We start from the raw sequence: 20262 nt of genomic DNA on the forward strand, positions 1-20262 counted from the left end.
GTGGTACCACATTTCTGAGCAACAGAGATTTAAATGATCAGTTTCGACATATAATTAGTAAAATTACACAAGCAATGCCATTAGACAATTAGAGTATTTAAGTACTATATTATAAAGTATTATTAAGCATTTATTGCTTTTGTCTTGAAAACCTTTCTTGTGTTACTCCATCAGACTAGACAGATCTAGGCTGCAAAAAGCTGAGATAAGCATGTTAAAACAGTGATTGGATGAGCCATGTGTATGACGTTGCCCGCTCATTTGCAGCAGACTTAACAGTGGTATCATGTGAATGGTGCACAGGAGGGTTAAACAAAAACATATACAGACACAGGTAAACCCCCAAATGTGTTTCCAGTCAGTAAAATCAAACTAATTCAGCATCAGCGTGCTCTAATTTCCTTGTGAGTAAAAACAGAGCTGCTAAAGAACATTGGTTTGTTGAACATTTGTTATTTTTAATTATAATTAAAAATGCCATAATAAAGTGACAAGGGGCACATATAAATTAAAAGCTCCATCAAAACAGTGCATTTCTGGGCTTATCCGGGCTCCCTCCTGATTGCCCTGCCAGGTAAAAGAATATTAATGGAGCAGACGTGAAAGGTGCCTGGTCAATCCACCAACTGACTCCATTTAGTGCATGACACTCTGTCAAATAGTTGAGCTGTGACTGGTTGGTGCAAGACAGGTCACTGCTGCGAGGCCTCTTCCTTTAATGTAGCCAGAGCTGAGTGGATGCGCACATGGAGCCTATTTTCAAAGTCATAGCCGGCATAATCCTCCTGCATACACAATACATAAAATCTATATGTGATGCAATAAAAAAATAATTGTAAGAAGAAGAAAAAATATGTTTTGCACAAACAGAACATTACCTTGGCCTGCAGTAACAGTGTTCTGCCCTTTGCAGTAGACTGTGTGACAGAAAGAGAGCTTGGGAAGTCACCAGCCTTATCATTAGCAAACATTAAAAACACACACACACACACACACACACACACACACACACACACACACACACACACTTGCACGCACAGCCACTCACCTCTGGGTTTTCCAATAAGACGCAGCCCAGTTCATAGCAGGAGTACGGCTGCACGTAGGAGTTACTCTGAAGGCCCTCCTCGTTTCTAGCAGCCAGATGGAAACACTGCAGGAGCAGACGTCGTGAGGACTTTGGTTGTGTTCAGTGAAAATATAACCCACTTTGGTTGTGTTCAATAAAACCCACTTTATCTCATTTTTCTTCTGTTTACCTGGACTGCACTGTTTGTGCTTCCCAAGCATTTGTGAATGGCACCAAGAAGAAGATTCTTCAGACCAGCAAATGGCGCATCATCCATTCCCTGAAGAGCTGTGGAGAAAATGGTTGTAATGAACAGCTACTAAGACACTGCACATTAGTAATATTTTGTGATTTAAGATGTGATAAGATAATGATCCTTTATTAGTCCCACAAGAGGGAAATTTACATTGTCACGGCAGGAAGTGGACAGTACGATCAGAAAATGATAGCACTATGTCGACTGTATAATATAAAAGTTCAATGTACAAATAAGCAATCTATATATGTGTGTGTGTGTGTCTGTATATACATAAAATATATATTTGTGAGATGGTAGATATACACATATTGTGACTGGACACCTTGGCTCATGAGCTGGAGTTTGGAGGTGGAACAATTGGCAAGAGCCTTCCACAGGTACAACACCTCAATCACACCCAGAACACACAGCTCTCTGGTGGGGGGCAGAGTCACCAGGTGCTCAGCCTATAACACAAATTATTAACTACATTCTTGAGAAAACGGCTTGAGATAAATGTTGTTTGATAATGTGCTAAAACAGACTCTTCTATGCCCACCCTCCTCATGGAGAACTGTTCGATCTGATTGTTCTTCCTCCTGAAAAGTCTCTGGACATCCCTGAATACCTTGTTGGCCCCTTCCAGATCCCCAGCAGCACCCTGGCACACTACAGATACAAAAAGAACATGAAAGAAACAAACCAGGCAACCTTGGAGTTCATATTTGGTTCTACAGCTAACTGATTGGTCATTGTCATTTTGTATATTTCTTTGGTGCAATGGCATTGTGGTTTGTACCTCCAGTCAGATAGGCATAATAGCATTGCGACCACCGTGATTCTAAACTCAGACGGTCAAAGGCTTGATATGCATCTGTGAAGCTCAGCTCAATCATGCTGCACCACCCTGAAAGGGAAACAGTTCCAAAACAGCGCTTAACACACCCGAAAATTTCCCGTGCATCCAGCGGCCATGATGGGGCATTCTAGAGATACCTACCGATTTCATACAGACACACATGCTGAATCTCCCTCTGCTCTGAGGCCAGCTCCAAGGCATTGTTGAAACATGTCAAGGCACTACTGATTTGGCACTGTCAAAAGAGGAATCAAGAACATCCCACATCTGAAATCATCTCCACCGTTTTTGCTGTTTGAATGTATCCGATACTGGCTATGATGTATATACATAAAAGTGCAGTGCGGAAGCACATACCTCAAGACGCTGCACGCGGCCTTTGAAGAACATGAAGAGGGAGGAGTTGGGGTAGACCTCCTCCTTTCTGTGCAGTATCGCTTTGGCTTCCGCCAGCCCTGCCTGCGTGTCTGTACCATCTAAAGCAAAGAAGGGCTGCACTACCGTGTGGTACCACAAGAGAGCCAGCCTGCAGCGTGAATACAGCAGTCAGGGCGGGCCAGACAGCGTACAGTACAGAAACAGTACAGGTGCATACGTGCAGTGGCGGAATCATGCTTACGGATAAAAGTATGCTGACAACACATTACATGGCATGGAACTTGTATAATTAAGGGCTTGTCCCCTTCCTTATTTTTGCACTCATCCCTCTATTATTTATAATACCCTCTATTTATTTTATAAAAAAAATTATTTATGAAAAATGCAATATTGCAAAGCCTGATAAAGATACACCTAAATGAAGTGATGTAAATTCACACAATCTCAGTACGTATGTAACAGAAGCGGTTGTGTACCCATGTAGACACAAATTAGCTCTAATATTAGTCACTGCCCTCTGTGCAGGGTACATAAATAAAATGCAGTTCGTCAGCAATAGGAAGGGAATAAGATGGTATAAAAAGGATCCAGAGAACGTGGGCAGAATTCACACACGCAATCCATTTCCTCAAAGACTGAGCTTAGCATTAAAACTCAGCCTGGGGCAAAAAGACAAGAATCTGCTCATTATGTTTTATACTGCCAGACACATGAAATTCTTTTTCAGCTACATGGTTATAAGGGTGTTTGAGTTATTTATAAATACATTCTTATAAAAATGATTTTCATGCTGACATTTAATGCTACCTTTGTAAAAGGGATGTTTGTAATTGGCTCTTGTCAATTAAATTAGTGTTTCAAGTGTTGCAGAGTTAGACATTTATCTTATAATTATGAATTTATAAACTGTGTCCTGCGCTTCAGCTGTTGTGACTTCCCCTATATCTTGATTTAGAGATCAGGCCCTTAAAAAAAAAAAAAGAAAGATGGTTTTGTACTGCTCCCTTATCAAGGAGCTTCTTCACACCTACTCACGTAGCAAGAGGGGCCTTCATATCCTTACTTTCGCTCGCATACGTGAGTGAGGACAGGCCCTGCTGACGGTCGCCAGGGAAGCCCAGCAGGTTTATGATCTTCAGAAGATGTGGAGGCACCATGGAGATGCAGAGGTGGAAGAGACCGTAGCCAAAACTGACGGAACCCTTCAGCCGAGCCAGAGTTTCCACGCTCAGTCTGCCTTCTTTTGGAAGTGAGTTCACCTCCTGGTTGTGGTTGGACTGGTCAGATGAGGAAGAGGTGGTGTGGGAGGAGCGTGGTGTCCCCTGCTGGTTGGAGTTTTTTTTCTCAAAGTTCTCCTGCAGCTGACTGATGTCACTGTGGCACTTGTTGTATATCTTCCAGGCTTTGCGAAGGATCCAGCCACCTTTGATGTATGCTGGGGAGAATGAGAGTGAAAGTAAATTTCCAATCACTGGTACAATCACTAAAACACATCTCTAAACTCTTTATTGGTACCATTCTGCATACAGCTGGCAACAGCTACTAAAATGAAGTGGCAGATTTCCCTACAAAGTAAAATGTGCAACACAAAATGGTCACAATTTCTAAAATTACATTTTAATTTTTAGAAATTGTGAGTATTTTGTGTATTAGACTACATTTCTGACCCCAAACATTGTTCACGTAATAATGACACAAAAGACAGATATAATTTGAAATTATGATGAAATCGGCGTTACTAACAGTACTAGCAGTTATTCATTGCAATTCAGTTTTTGGAATTATTTTCAATACTCAAGACATTAAAAATAGCAGGATTATTTCATTAATGCATCAACACTCACCAGACAGTTCCTGTTTGATGAAGGAAAGAACAGCAAGGTAGACCTGACAATCTGCCAGAATAATCTGCCTCTGCAGACGTTCCATCAGGGCAAACTCTGACTGCTGGGAGTCTGTCTGCATCATGCAAGCACACAAAGACACACGTAATGTGGTTTTTACAACTGATAACCTTATTCCATACATTTATCTTACATGTTGCCCCTTTAACTAGTTATACTCTCGAGGTTTTCAACCCCTTCCTAGATCCTGCATGATCTTCCTTATTAGACAACCTCTCCTCATTAAGGTGTGGATGCAATAAAAACACGTGGCAGGGGGTCTTCCATGTGTGGAGCTCACTGTGTTCTAATTAAGATCATTAAATTGTCTCATGTCCTCAGAAGGGTTTGGTCTAATTATGATGAGACTCCTGATCCTTTTGAAATGAAACTCACACTCTTCTTGATCTTGTTTTTGATGGTCTCGATGACACCCGTGCCGTCGCTCTCGCACAGCTTTTCGGTAGCACGGAGATCGTCCCATGCCACCTGCATCTTCTCTTCCTCAAAGGTCATCATGGCATTCTGTAAAGCACCGGCTGGCTTATTCTCAACATTTCTAACTGAAACATATTTACAGCTGCAGCAGAAAAACATCCTTTCCCTCTCACAATGAAATATATTTTTGAGGTTTACGGTTATATGGTTAGGGAATAGAATGGGAATTTTGACAAAATGCAGGCTGCAACAAGTTATACTCAGAAATAAGTTGGTGTCTCTACTGAAGACGACAGATTTAATGAACATGTAATTATATGTTGTTAGAATCCAGAGATAAAATATTTCAGAAACATCTGAATTTCATATGACATAAAAATGCTGGCAACACTCTACTGCAAGGGAATAAAGGGATTTCACAGCAGCCGGAGGAGGCTTCTATAATTCATCAGCTCTACAACATCTGGGTCAACAGCAAGAGGCAGACAGCGGGACAGCCCTCGTCCCCTGTTGATTTCCCTCCCTATGGGCTCAGGTTCAGTAACATTTACAGTATTTATCAGACGCCCTTATCCAGAGCGACTTACAATCAGTAGTTACAGGGACAGTCCCCCTGGAGCAACTTAGGGTTAAGTGTCTTGCTCAGGGACACAATGGCAGTAAAGTGGGATTTGAACCTGGGTCTTCTGGTTCATAGACGAGTGCGTTACCCACTAGGCTACTACCACCCAGTAACACGCCTCTCTGAGTCACCATGATTAGAAATGGCCCTGCCCAAAAATATACGCCTGTTACGTTAAACCATAAGGCTGGTGTGGCTGGAAACAATGAGGAGCTTTATTCAACATGAAGGTACTGGTGACTGCAGCACTGTTAAGGTCAAACCTACAGTCACTGATGTACACATTACTATGAGGCATACAATAAAAACTTTGAAATAATGAAACACAATACTGTACAAGACGTTTGACACTCACTTATTTCAAAATAATGATTCACGACAGTCAAACAGCACATGAGTCAAAGTTAATAACAGGTAATTAAATTGCTTTTATAAAAAAGGCTGATAATGAACCATGCGAACCATTCCACTCATGGGGGTTATGAATCATCTTCAAAGACTATGTCCCTCAAGAGCAGTTTGTCAAAGCGACATTTTACTCACCAGAAAACTGACGAAGCTCGCGCCAAAACTCATCAAGGGACTGTGGTTCCTGCAGGGAATCAGAATGGGTTTTTTTTATCACGGGATGCATTTTTTAAGCCATGCCAATGAACAAATCAGGTCAATCAGAAAAGTAAACCACCAAGAATTCGTGGGGCAAATTATTTTATGGTTTATTGTGCTGTCGCCACGTCCATTCAGCGAGAACATATGTAAAAATGTAAATCAATATTTAGACTGGATCTTTAATACAGAAAGAATGCCTAAAAAAAAAAAAAAAAAGTCACGTGACACTGGAAGAACATGACAAAACTGTGTTTTTGCAAATAGGGCAGGAATCGTATTGTCATTAGGCCTATGCATATAATGAGAAGTCTTTGGAATGTAGATTATTAAGCAAACTACAAACAAACAATCTAATTATTTAATTAATTCAATCCATATATACACACACTACAGCATTCACGATATTCAAACAAGTGAAGATATAATCCTTTTTATCATGAAATGAACAGAGGAACGGTCACTTTTCTCCATTCAGACCGCTAGTCGAAGGTAGAGAGAAACCACGACAACTACACACAAGCGATGCTAAATTTAGGGTGACGGGGGTGTCAGCTCGCCTATCTGCCTGCATTCACATGACTCACTCGCGCTTAGTGCTGCCCCCCCCCCTCGCAGTTAACCAGCACAGTGACATTCAGCAGGACCTCCGGGAGCCGGGGCAGCGGCTGAATCATCTGAAGACGTCAATCAGGCCGATGTCCATGCGGTACGTCACTACTGGTGAAGATTAGTGCATCGGTGAACAAAAAGGCAAAAAGACAGGACCCTCTCACTTGCGCCTGGGTGACATGCTGCTACAACATGTCGACTACGACCATTCACCTTCAACATCATGAGCATTATAATACGTCTTACAGATTCCTTCTGTCTGGTGTAACGCATCATTACAATCATCTGGTAAAAACCTCCACTTTACATACTTACACATTAAAATGTGTTTTAAGTGTTACGTAGAGATCATCACCTCTGGCATTATGTTATTATGACGATGTGCAGTAAGAAGGCGGACCGTAATCAGAAGGTTGCCGGTTCGAATCCCGATCCGCCACGGTGCCACTGAGCAAAGCACCGTCCCCACACTCTGCTCCTCGGGCGCCTGTCATGGCTGCCCACTGCTCACCAAGGGTGATGGTTAAAAGCAGGGGACACATTTCGTTGTGTCACCGTGTGCTGTGCTGCAGTGTTTCACAATGACAAACACTTCAGTTTCGCTTTAAATGGAAATCACATGACTAGGGAGAGAAATCCTATCCTACCATGTTTGTTATTTAAATGAAGTAAGTTCAACATTTGTGCGCGATTAAGGTTCACCGGCACTACCAGCTCCGATGGCTCCTTATTACACCCAAAGACGGGAGAGAAAATAGCCTAGATAAAATGTAACCTGATGCAATCTTCGCATTGTTCTCCACGCGTTTCACACAGACCGAGCTGTGATCAATCTCCACACAACAACGCTTCATTCATTCATTTAACCGAGCCCACGTGCTGAACAGAAGCTGCTTTCTAAAGGAAACGTTTTTAATGCGAATGGCAGCCTCATAACACACACACACACACACACACACACACAGAGTATAAAGCAACAATGGATAGCAATTTCTTAACATTATCAATTTTAGAATAATGACACGATATTAAAATCTGCTGCGTAGGCTTGTCCAGATCGCTGTGGAGAGTTGACACCCTTGTCTCTTTGTTATTTTCCTCAGATCCCTCCTGAGCAAACTGGGCAGTGTTGACACGGGCCACTTCCATGCCGGGGTCACCGCGGGGTCACGCCAAGCGGTCTGCACAGACCCCACCACGGCACACGAGGAAGACCTCGTCGCGACCCAGTGGTCCAACACGACTGTCGGGAGCCTTCTTCCGTCCACCCGACGTTGTGACCAGCACGCCGGGCGCAGAAGCCACAGGTGGCGGCGGGCGACAGTGCCCGTCACAGCGCGACACGACGACTTTCGGGTTCCAACACGACCAGGAGCGCTTTAATCGAGCCCGTCTCACCTGTATTTGCGAAAGAGCTCGTCGCTCTCCCGGAAGCCGTTGTTGAGCAGCATGTTTATCCCGCTCCGCGCCAGCTCCGCGTCGTCTCCCCGCGCCTCGGGTCCGGCCATCGTCCGCGGCTTCTCTACACGCCACGCCGGCCCGCGGCTGGCGACGCTGGCGACGCTGGCGACACTTCCTCACAGCCACGGCGACGGCGACGGCGGCGCGCTGCACTTCCGCTTCTCTCCGCCCCGCGTCGCGGGGGGTCCCCGCTAACCGCGACCTTTAAATCTGACTCTCTACCATCACACTTGGGATCTCGTTTTTTTTTTTACCATTTCTATCCAGGGTCACATTCTTTCCACAGACCACGTTGACCTTTCACCTTTGTGACACGACGTGACACCTTGTCATTGTGATACACAGCAGAACAGCATACGGTGCACACAATGAAATGTGTCCTCTGGTTTTAGCCATCACCCTTGGTGAGCAGTGTGTGGGGACGGTGCTTTGCTCAGTGGCACCTTGGCGGATCGGGATTCGAACCGGCAACCTTCTGATTACGGTGCTGCTTCCTTAACTTCTTTGGCACCACACAGCACACAGTGACACAACAAAATGTGTCCTCTGCTTTTAACCAGCACCCTTCTGATGAACCACTTGGCCACCACGGCCTGCCATACACATATAACCGCATTTCCCAGCCCTGGTCCTAGAGGAACGTCTGCCAAAGATTCTTCACTCCTGCCCCACCTGAACTAGGCTCTGATGTGACTTAATAGCCTAACAATGAGTGGGGCAGATTCAGAAGGTATGAGGGCTGGAACACAAGCGTGTTATTTATCCATGACATGTTTAATGCCTTTCCCATCGGAACAATATCTGGTTGCAAACCCAACAAGGTTTTCATATCCCCACCTACCTGCAGCAGCGCACTGAAAGCAAATGATGCTCTGTATTTCTTGCGTCTTTATAATCCGATGCTTTTACAAAATATGTTTTTTTGTAAATTGATAAGAAAGATAAGAAAGAAAGAGAGAAAATGTGTATTTTGTTAAAATCAACAATTGAAAAAAGATCATATAGTTTAATCTTCCAAAAAAGAAAAATTCTTTACAAAATTGAAAAATATATTCAGAAGGACACAACTGTAAATTAATTACAAAATAAATATGGAACGTCCAAAAACAACTGGTCTCTTGTTTCTCCCGTGGAGCTCATGTTTTTCCATCACTTCTATCACACTGGACAGAGATACTGCTGGTTAAGTGACTGGCGGGCGACTGGTGAGGGTCTTCAGCCAGCGGGACATTCTCTAAGGTTCACTGGGCCAAACACTGTCTGCAGCTTCTCGAAAGCAACCAGCTCCCCGTTAACCTGCATGTTCTGTATACAGCCGGTGAAAGACGTCCTGACGGGCAGAGCTGTAGGCTGCAGAGCATCTGTGGGCAAGATAATGGAGCCAAATGAATCCAAATCACATGATCAAAAACATATTTCATTCATTCAGTGTTTTTAAACATATTCTTTTGGTTCCCCAGTACTAATCATACATCACAGAAAAAGTAAACCATATAAAAATAATTTATTCTCTTGTAATTTTTTTATGTTTTAACAATGTTAATGGACACCTGTCTGCTTTATTTAATTGTTATCTAATTTATGAAGTGACTAAGATATGTTAATACTAAATTATGGTCTTTGTACTGCTTACAGTGACTATATAGCAGGATTGGATTGGGATTGTTTGACTTCATTTGGCTTTTCAGCTGCTCAGTGGCAACTTGTGGCCAGTAATCAGAAAGGGTGCAGCTACCTGGAATTCCGCCCACATAGAGAGGATCTTTGGTCAAGGTGGTGGTGGAGGAGGCTGGGCCGATGGTGTAATTGCCCTCAGTGTCCACGTGCATCTCCACAACGTTATTCCGCTTGATCACTAAGGGATGGGGGAGGAGGTATGACATGAAGAATGTGTAGACAGGAGGTGTTTTTTGGTCCAGAGCTTACCTGCAACTCTGTGAAATGCCCCATCGCACAGGGGCTGCTTAGGCCAGACAGAGACACTGAATGCCACCTCACCACTGCTCACTTTTGACACCACCTGCGGATGCATACAGGTTGCAGTTGGTCTGGGCAATAAATCTTACTGAACATTCACATTGTCACTAATTTGAGTATATATTTTGAGTTCAGAGACACTCTGTCTTTGCATAATTAAAATTTTTAATGCACTTTGTTTACTCCATCAGTCAAGTCATGTGCTTACATTTACATTTACGGCATTTGGCAGTACATGTATCACATTATGGATCATGTGATCCATAACGACCAGTAAAAAAAAAACAATCAGAAAAATATTGTGAATATGATTTAGGATGCATATTTCTGCCCAAAGCCTCATGGGGTTGTGGTAGGATGTACCTCTCCTCTTCGCATGTAAACACTGAGGTGATGCTGGTCCCCAACGTGGAGAAGCACCCCAGTCAGACTTCTGGGACGAAACTCAAACACCAGCTCAAAGCTCAAACCCACGACGAAAGACTTGTCTACACAGAATTACAGTGAATTAAAGAATTCAATAAATAATTCATGCAATACAGGGCAGATAACAACAAAGGTCACGTCACTCACCAATGACAGCATAGCCACCTTTCCCTGAGAAATATGCCCCACTGTCTGTCTGTCCGTCAAAGCAGGGACCAACACCGTGATTGGTGGTTGGATCAGCCAATGTCAAGCCATTCATTTTGAAATTGCGGATGCAGCCAATCATGTTGTGCTTAGGCAGATTCTTCCACTGAAATGCAAGCATTGCAAACACACCATTTATGAATTGCATTTACACGCTGTTCCTTAAGAATGTCATCTCCATCACCTTAAGCTCTTGGTGAATCGGGGCTGGGGCGCTGCCCAGGTAGAGGGGAGAGGTCAGGTGGACAGAAGCGATCTCAGATGGGTAGAAGATGCCATCCTGTGCCCTAATTCCATCCACCACCAGTCGGAACTTCCTCTTCTCCAGGCTGAACACCACCTGGAGGTTCAGGATGAAAGTGGATTTTAAGGCTTATCTCATGCTGTGCTGTCATAATACAAAGGGCTTCATTAATAATAAATACAGCTGACAGCTGCTGCTTAGGCTTTTTTAATTGCACAAATGCAACCACATATTTGCACAATAGAAAACGTCAAACGTTCCTTTTTTGCAGCATTGCTTCACTTTTAGCTGATGGACTTCACTACAGTATTTTAGTTACAAGGTGAGTAACCTTAGGGTTAAATTCAAATTCAAATGTTATTTCTTGAGTGTCAGGGACACTGTGGGCTTTGAACCAGAAAACATGAAACTATCACTTATATAATTGAAGAAGTTCACAGGGTCTGCCACTGGGACATGGGGACATCCTAAAAAAACATATATTATTTTGCTCCTGTATTTTACTAACCGTGTGCCACTTGCCATCATTGTACTTCTCCCTGTTGAAAATTTCTCTCCTCCGGCCGACGGACAGACGGATCCTCCCTTTAGACAGATACAGTGCCAGATGATTGTTCTCCTGGTCTGCACCAGCATAGAACAACAGGCCCTCTGCTGACCTGGTCCTCACATCCAGAGAGAAATGTGGTCTATGGAGAGAAGCAACAGAAAAAGAAAAAACAGCTTCATAACCTTTCATGAAAAAGATTTCTTCATTAAACAAGTAGTGGCGAATACATTTCAAATGTGGGCTCTCATGCTACTGCGCTTTATGTTTTTGCTGAATTGTTTACTTTTCAGACAGGTTTTAATGCTTCGTGGTCACTCTGTGTCCCATTCTTGTGAATGTAAAATCTGTATGCTTCATCTCAAAATGCTTCAGGTTGATCACTTGGACACAATTAGATAAACAATTTGAATGTTGTGCTCAAACGTCAAAGGTTTTGGGAGCTGTGAATAAAATGGGAGGATGAGTACTCTGAGGACACCGTCACTTGCCTATTGTGGATGTCTTTTGAGGTTTTTGAGTAGCTAAGGCCACTGGTGACACCCCCAAAGAAATAGGACAACCTGTCGTGAGGAGGTGCGGGGCATCCAGAGACAGTGGTATCATCCACCTCGTCCTCAAGACCCTGTAAGAACACAGACACTCTGTGTTGGTTCTTCATTTAGACCTGTGATAGCAAAGACCAAATAAGGCAGCTTGGGCACACGGACTTCAAACCCGAAGCTCACATGTGACACGACACTGACGCAAAAATGTTTCACCACGAGGAGAAAGAGGAAGGAGAAAAGTTCAGAGGGCGAGAGTGGCATCCTCCTGAGAAACTGACACACTCCCAGTGACCCCATTCATGTAATTTATCAGAATTATCACGTGCACTCAATGCATTTCACACAATGCAGAGGGCGTGAACCAGATGCACAGATGTGTTTGAATGCTTTGTGCTCTACGTCAGTGTGAGACAATGCAGAAGCGGAAGGGCCTGCCTATGATGTCAGCTTGGTAAATACACCTACGTGTAAAAACAGATTTATACATTTCACTGACAGGCAGGTTTTCACTTGTCTTGTGGAATTTGAGCCCTGCCTCCATGAATCTGAAGCTTCCCTCTTATTTTTTGTGTCATTCAGATTATGTGATTCAACAGGTCAAAAACTTAATTCTGACCAAATTTCTCTGAAAGATTGATGGAGAGTTGTATTTTTGTACAGTTTGTGTAGTGAGTGCATGAAGGGGAGGGCTATTAACCTTTTATTTATTCAGCAACCCTCTGTGTGTAGGACACACACAACATGTATTTCATGTTAATAAAATGTATTAAAATATTAAAGAGTAGTAAATAGTAAAGTCTATTGCATTGTACTTAAAACGTTCATGAGTTATGTTCATAATGTGTTTCTGAGGGAAGACAAACTATTGTAAGATGATTTAAATCACATGCATGGAACGGATGAAACATGCCTAACTTGGCTACTAAGCCAGGTTTTATTTGTCATGAAATGGAAAGTCAGATTCTGACCAAGGCAATTTACACAATTTATAGCTTAATTTTTGGGTGTGCTCATCCAGTCTGCCAAAAAAAAACAAAAAAACAATAGAATCCTCTGGCAATCATCAAAACGTTCAGTAGATGTTCAGAGCAGTTCACTGATATTCATATTTGGTGATAAAGAAAGGAGCAGCTGCAGGTGAGTCCACTCAGTCAGCATGAAGGATTTTTATTCAATGTGTGTATGTGTAGAGGGTTTATTAGAAAATACGTAACCATGCACATACACTCTCACATGTGTGCACACAGTAAAAGGGAAGGCATGGGTGTACAGAGTAGAATGGAAAAGGTGGTGGATGTATGAAAGTCTCCAGGCAGGGACTTGAGTTAATTTTTGACACAGATGTGCTCTCTGATGGGGTTTTATTAATGACAAGCAACCTGAAGGTGACTGAAGGAGATTACCATGCTTATTAAAGGTTTAAAGGATTAAAGGTCCGCTATTATGATTTTCCCCCCCCCCCTTTTATATAGGTCTTGGTTGTCCCCTTATACTGTATCTGAAGTCTCTTTCCGCTTCCCCAGGAAGCGCCATTTTGGTGTCTGTACCTTTCAATGCAAATGAGAGGGCGAGAGGTGGGTTGAGCGGCCTTTAGAAGTTGAGAGGGAAGTCGCAGAAATGATGTCAACAACACTTCCTGTTTGGCGCAAACAGGAAGTCATGTCTGCGTTATTCCAAACTAAATTCATAATAATTATCTCACTGGTTCATCAGAGTTTCACATGACTAGAAAAATACATTTGTGCTCATTTTAACACCCAATCACCGAGCAACTGCAATACTTCCCACGTTTTCAAGCCATGACGGTTGGCGGACACAGCATGAAAAAGGGGAGGTAACCTTTCCCATTATGACAACTGCCGCTCTCTGAAAGTATGCTTTACACCTATCGCCATTTTTAGCCACTGCAGGACCATAGACAGGTTACGGGAACTCCTATTAATGTTATATAATTGCATAACGTGAAATTTTTTTAATAGGGGACCTTTAATATGTGTTTGAGCATGTGGGTAAACATGTGACTTCATTAAGAAAAAATTTCAACCATTTCCCATTATCATGCATGCATGTAAAGTAAAGCATTACTAATAAAACATTTACAATGGTGTTTCAAAAAACACATTCTAAAAACAATAGTAATACTGGTTAGTGCCATTTAGTGTCTCCTTTTACATTTCCTGTTTATATCTTTAAAACAAAAAGGAAGAAGTCATGAAACTGTTCCCTCATTACTCCAGCAGCCAGTTTTCTCTTCATCTCTGAAAACAAAAGCAGCACAGCACAATGTGAACAGATGGAACTGAGCTGAGCAGGGCATCAAAAGGCTTTTTTAAAACTTCCCAACACAGAGAGACAGACAGCCACACTGTTGTTCAACAAGCAATATATGAAGAGGGATAAAAATGGTTAGGCCAGCAACAATACAGTCAGTCAAACAAAAAATTATGAACCTCAATACATTAATTAATGTAGTAGGCGTGTTTAATGAGGCACCAAAACCTTTGCAGTTTTGCACCAAAAAGATTCTTGCTATTTTGGCATCATTATTTCTAGAAATTCCATTGGCTGTAAAACCCTAAACTGCAGGCACACAGTTATTGAACTAATCTTTGGTCACACTCGATGTGTGCAAAACTCCCACCTTTGCGATGAAGGTTGCATTGCGGCTGGCCATAATGTTCTCAGGAGATCTGTGAGATGAGCATGTGTCCAACTGTATGTTCTCCAGAACATTGTAGCTACTGAAGTCCTCCAATTGTAAAATGTCATTGACCCTGCAGAACGCAGATACATGGACACAAAAGCGCAGAAACTGATAGGTTAAAAGAGTGCAAAATAAAAATATGCATTTACTGAAAACAATACTCTCCACCACATTAAATGCAAAACTTTTAACTACAACCAATGTTTGCTCTAATCTTTTGTAGAGCTATTTAGTGGCATAATGTTCAAGAGAGTTTTAGTAATCTGACCTTCTTCTCAGGTAGAGTTTGGAGATGCAGCCCTTGAACATGCCCTTCCCCAAGAAGATGCGGTCTGAAGTGGGGGGAGCTGGTGTGGTGCTTGGCTGCGATTCTCCACCATCCTTCCCGTCCACATTGAGGTTTAAGCTAGATTACAAACAAACCGGCAGAAAAGGTCACAACCTGTGCAGTGAACATGCCTGCAACTAAAAAAACAGCATCTGTCTGTGCACAGTTCTGTTCTTTTTCAGTTGTTAACAATGTTTAAAATATTATATATGTAGGGGGAAAAATCTGTCTAATCTCTCATCTTCTTTCAGATTGTGATCCTTGGCCCCAGGCTGACAGATTTTTTACATTCATAATATTTATTGCCTTTTAGATTTCAATAACTAAGCAGAGTGTATTTAAGCTTCTACCTTGCAGCATTTCTGCTGACTGAGACGTAATGCCAGTTCCCATCGTTGTACTTGTTCTTAGACCTCTGTGTGCGGTCTTGGAACCTGAGAATCACGTAACCATTCAAGATGCTGACCTCTACTGTTGTACCCTAGAGAAAAAAGAAAGCAAACCAGTAAGCAGATCTTTCAGGAGCAGAAATTTGACAATTGGCTGATTTGTAATGCGATGTCTGCCATGTTTTGATTCAGAAAGCGATAACTGACTTGCTGGCTGTTCTGGAACAACAATCCATTGGTCTGGTTGGTCCTGAAACCCAGTGTGACAGAAAAATCACCAGCCAGACCGAACCCGGAGGAGTCCCCATCCAGGGAGGAGTTGTAAGCAAATTCTGCCTTGTTGATTGTCTGCAAGAGTGGGCATATTGAGAATTTATAATAACTTATATTCATATATTCAAGGTACCAGCTGACTGTATGGAACATATTTCTCAGGAACAATGGATACCATGTTTGCAGGGCAACCGCTTCCGACCCCCACTTTGTAAGCGTAGGGAGTCTCAGTGTAACGAACTTTTACACCCAGCACACAACCCTTCAGTGGCTGAGTCCAGAAGTTAAATCTGCAGAGTCAAACACAAGGATGAACTTGGTTTCAGGCCAGCATTATTTTTTTAACTGTAAAACTCTTCAAATGATTTTACATACTTCTCTCGTAAATAGGTTGGCACTCCACCAATGTAATATTGAGAAAGGTTTTTGACAGATCCAATGTCGACCTTAAAAGTTTGGTTGGCATCTATCAGGTAAGTCAGAGCTCCATTGTTTTCGATGATCCGGAAGACGCTGTTCTACAGGGATAGGTGGCCATGCAATATTTTTTGTAGTAAATAGATTTTTTTACATACATTTTGTACATATTAATACATAAAACAATATTTCCAGATTAATATGACATTTAATGTAATACATGGAAAATAATAAGAATAATGTTGTGCTTCTCTCTGTGAGTTTTTAACCATTGATTCTATTGATACCAATTGGTGGTCGTACCACAGGCCTCTGAATTGGGGATGACTTCTTCACGTCTTCGATTCCATTCTCTCTGGTACGAAGGACAAACGTACTGTTCTCTAGGTTTAAACTGTGGTACGATGAGGTCTACAAAGAATAATTGGACAGACAATTAATATAGACAATATAAAAAATATGTAAAAGTTGACCCTCCACCCCAAGATATTCAGCAGTCCTGATCACTGAGTCAGGAATGTAATTATTGCTTTTGTCCATTTATTCTTTTCTAAAAATGTCAAATTAATAAACACCTCGTCACTTAGGAATATAAGTGCAGCGTTCTGAGCTGGAGTGCGGATCTGTTGCTCCAGTTTTAGGGTGGTGTCCTTCTGTATAACATTAACCTTCGCATAGCCAGTGCCCTCAAAGTATTCAGCCTTTTCCTTCTGGTAATACCTGCAGGGAAGAAAAATTGGACACAACAATAAAAACAAAGCAAAAACCAAAAACTTAAAATTAAAGTTGAAATTAATAATTATCAAAGTGCAGATGGAATCCTCTATGTGTCACCAGCAGCTAAACCAAATGTAAAAGCTCATTTTTTTTCCAGGCTCGATACTTACCTCTTGCAAGGCGGCTCTTTGTTAATGTTGGAGTAGTTCTTAAAGTTGTACAGACTGGCAAATCTCTGATTGATGGAGGTGAGCTCAATGCAGCCAGTGTATTTTGGATAATTAATTAAATCAGGTGGCTGAAAGAGAAAAAGAAACACACAATAAAAGACGGGAACATGTTACTAAGCCGGTTTAGTAAATTCTGCGTTCTGTATTTTGTGTAAAATTACTCTCCCTGGGTGCTACCCAGTGCACAGTGCCTTGATGACAACACTATTCTGACCTTGTACATTATCACTTCAAACGAGGCATTTCACTCCTCACTTACAGTGAAGCTGTCAGGGTAGCCCCCCACGTAGAAAACCAGGTCCTTTGGATCAAAATTCAAAATTGGTTTGCTCGGGTCGCCCTCGCTGCTGGTAACTTCTGGAGGACGAGGCTTGTCTGTGCTGATCATTCTTGTGACAATGACCATAGTGTCTTGATAGATTCTAGATGATAAACCAATTTATTTAAAATACCACACCAGCATAGGAAAGATTTGAGATATTGGGCTGTATTCTAATGGCATTATGGAACAACCAAAATTTTGTACAAAACCTTTTAAGCTGCACCCTGTCAAACATTGCAGGATCCGGTTTTGACCTGGAGATTGCAGGAACTGTTATATTGTGCTGTTGTCCACTCAACTTGTACACAGTATAGATGTACAGGTCTTCATTTATCACAGCCATGCCAATGTAGTCCCCAGCGCCCTGTCCATGAAAAAAAGAAGAGTCAAGAGTCAGTTTTTGATTATGTAACTTATTAAGCTTTTCCATTTTCTATTATTGTTATTTTTACAAGATAAATATCATAAAATGCGGCTTCAGTTTTAAACAGCCTGGAATTCATATTTCGTCATGATGAAAACGTACACTGCTGCTGCCGAGATAGAGCACAAACTGACTGTCGGAGCCATCTGGTGCCTGTCTCCGGCGACGCCGGTTGGAATCCCCTCCAGGCCCATCTCGTACTGGCAAAATCTGGGGTCTCTGCAGGGCTACTGTGATGTCTGTGTAGGCTTTCAGATCATCTACATCTTTCGGTGGACGGAGCTCCACGTAGCTGTCACCTGAAAACTTCATTGGAACCACAATCTGCAGAGGCGAAGGAACAAGAACAACCGTGATCTATACTGTCCATATATACATCAGCTGACTCATAGCTCATTAATATTTACCTTGTTGGCTGCATCACGCGCCTCCTCTATCAGTTCCTTGATTCTCTTGATATTTTCAGAGACATTGCTGGTGCGGGTGATGTTTGGGGTTATAGAGTTCACCTTACTGAGCAGGTCATCGATGGTGTTGCTTAGATTTGAAACTGTGGCCCAGAATCAAAGGTAAAGGTCAAGGTACAGCTAATGAAAACACTATTTAATGGCATTGCTGTTACACAAAAAACTACAGCTCGCTCATTATACTGTTAAAAAATGTCTGATTTTAATGGGGAAACACTGTATGACTTCAAAGGTAACAAATTGTATTAATGAAAATTTCAAAGCAGTTCAAGCAACAATAAAATACTGTTAGTAAAATTCATGATTATTTTCATAATTATGTCATAAATGCAGTACCATAAAAACATCAGAAACCTGCTAAATTAATTGTAGATTACAGTTAATCGCTAAACAAAAAGTCTACATATTATGTACAGAACAAATCTGTTAAAAATGCAGTAATGTAAAACAATCTTCAGTGCAAAACCTTAAATTATTGTATAAATGACTCCTTTATTACAAACCTGTATTTTTTGCAAGTATAAAATATATTTGGAGTAAATGTGTATTAAAATACTGAATGAATAAAATAATTATACCGTAAACTTTATGGAATAATTACAAACAGTATTTCACTGTTGATTTAAAAGTGTTTAATATTTTCTTAAATATAGTTTTTAACTTCAGTATTATACAGTATCTTACCATTAAAATCCTAAACATTTTTTATGAGCACTAGAGTAAGAGGGAAAGAAAATGTGTAAGAATATTAGCAGGTTAGATGTTAATAGTTGAACCCAGTTTAGTGTATGTGGGTGGTTAGGCACTGTCACCATTGCTAGTGGATCTGTAGGTCTGCTGACTCTGCCCACAAAGCTGTAAATATAAGGTTTTCGTCCCAACTGGAATTTGTTCCATGCACAAACTGTACCCAGTGCTCGAAAACTCGCCACATAAGGGCAGTAAAGAATCTAACAGCAATACTTAAATCGCTCTATACAATGCTATGGTGTTAAGTGTACAGAATAAAACTGTAAAAAACACTACTACTACTACTACTACAAAAAACACTACTACTACTACTATTATATATATATATATATATATATATATATATATATATATATATATATATATATAGTGTGTGTGTGTGTGTGTGTGTGTGTGTGTGTATATATTTTTTTTTTTCTTTTTTTTTTTTTACAATTATTACATGAAAACTGTACAGTAACTGCAAGGAAACATTACAGGTATATTCTGTATTTATAACAGTATCAGAAATTTTACCTTTACAGTGTAGCTTTCACCATTAGGGGACAAAGTAAAGCTGCATTATCACAATTAGGCTTTCTAATCTTGTGTGCACACTTTGGACTTCATTACACCTTGCACTGCCTGAAGCATTAAAATTAGCAATGAAAAGGACTTCAGTGTTGCCCACTGACAGTGAAATGTAGGGAGTTGTTCCCTCACCTGAATTTTCAACATTACCAATCGTGCCATTCAGGGTACCATTGGAACCAGGACCTCCAAAGGTTTTCAAGCTTTTGTTGATGGCATCCAGGGCATCCATAGTTGCCTTGGCAGTGTCATTGGCATTGGCTGCTGCCTTCTTGGCCTGGTCAGTCATGTTTGCGATGTCCCCTGTGCACAAAGGAATACGACTTTATGACCTTAGACTTTCACGTTAAAACGTTTTGCACATTGGCTGTGAAAAAGTGAGCTACCTCTAGTGGTGTTTTTCAGAGCTTCCTGTGCAGCTAAAAGATCCCTCTGCAGCTCATCAGATTTTTTTTTTGAGTCATCCAAACGTTTCTTCTGGTCAGCAAGCTGAACTGCTGTAGCTACACGGTATCAGAGAAGAAAAGGGAAGTGAGTGATGAAACCAAGAAATAAA

At 41.5% G+C, this 20262-nt stretch overlaps 2 protein-coding genes across 2 annotated transcripts in view; both read right to left on the reverse strand.

Annotated features, from left to right (window-relative positions):
- Nucleotides 1-437: 437 nt before the first annotated feature.
- Nucleotides 438-8342, reverse strand: LOC114788449 (tetratricopeptide repeat protein 39C-like). Its single transcript, XM_028977033.1, has 14 exons — nt 8104-8342; nt 6031-6079; nt 4824-4952; nt 4389-4503; nt 3580-3979; nt 2524-2692; nt 2308-2401; nt 2107-2214; nt 1867-1976; nt 1651-1774; nt 1260-1357; nt 1049-1153; nt 879-917; nt 438-785 (listed from the first exon to the last, which is right to left on the reverse strand). The coding sequence occupies exons 1-14, from the start codon at nt 8211-8213 to the stop codon at nt 693-695; spliced, it is 1743 nt and encodes a 580-aa protein (XP_028832866.1). The 5' UTR covers nt 8214-8342; the 3' UTR covers nt 438-692.
- Nucleotides 8343-9134: 792 nt separating this feature from the next.
- Nucleotides 9135-20262, reverse strand: part of LOC114787812 (laminin subunit alpha-3-like) — a 58978-nt gene continuing 47850 nt past the window's right edge. The window contains exons 57-79 of the mRNA XM_028975690.1: nt 20093-20209; nt 19839-20009; nt 18327-18469; nt 18022-18243; nt 17705-17859; nt 17433-17595; nt 17114-17241; nt 16802-16946; nt 16530-16637; nt 16185-16327; nt 15985-16099; nt 15744-15884; nt 15498-15628; nt 15088-15225; nt 14757-14889; nt 12059-12192; nt 11529-11709; nt 10961-11116; nt 10717-10882; nt 10507-10631; nt 10093-10186; nt 9902-10021; nt 9135-9527 (exon numbers count right to left, since the gene is read on the reverse strand). Coding sequence (XP_028831523.1) covers nt 9382-9527; nt 9902-10021; nt 10093-10186; nt 10507-10631; nt 10717-10882; nt 10961-11116; nt 11529-11709; nt 12059-12192; nt 14757-14889; nt 15088-15225; nt 15498-15628; nt 15744-15884; nt 15985-16099; nt 16185-16327; nt 16530-16637; nt 16802-16946; nt 17114-17241; nt 17433-17595; nt 17705-17859; nt 18022-18243; nt 18327-18469; nt 19839-20009; nt 20093-20209 — 3275 coding nt within the window. The 3' untranslated portion in view covers nt 9135-9381. The remainder of the gene's footprint in view (nt 9528-9901; nt 10022-10092; nt 10187-10506; nt 10632-10716; nt 10883-10960; nt 11117-11528; nt 11710-12058; nt 12193-14756; nt 14890-15087; nt 15226-15497; nt 15629-15743; nt 15885-15984; nt 16100-16184; nt 16328-16529; nt 16638-16801; nt 16947-17113; nt 17242-17432; nt 17596-17704; nt 17860-18021; nt 18244-18326; nt 18470-19838; nt 20010-20092; nt 20210-20262) is intronic.

The sequence above is a fragment of the Denticeps clupeoides genome, chromosome 4 (assembly GCF_900700375.1).
Source record: "Denticeps clupeoides chromosome 4, fDenClu1.1, whole genome shotgun sequence".
NCBI classification, from domain to species: Eukaryota; Metazoa; Chordata; class Actinopteri; order Clupeiformes; family Denticipitidae; genus Denticeps; species Denticeps clupeoides.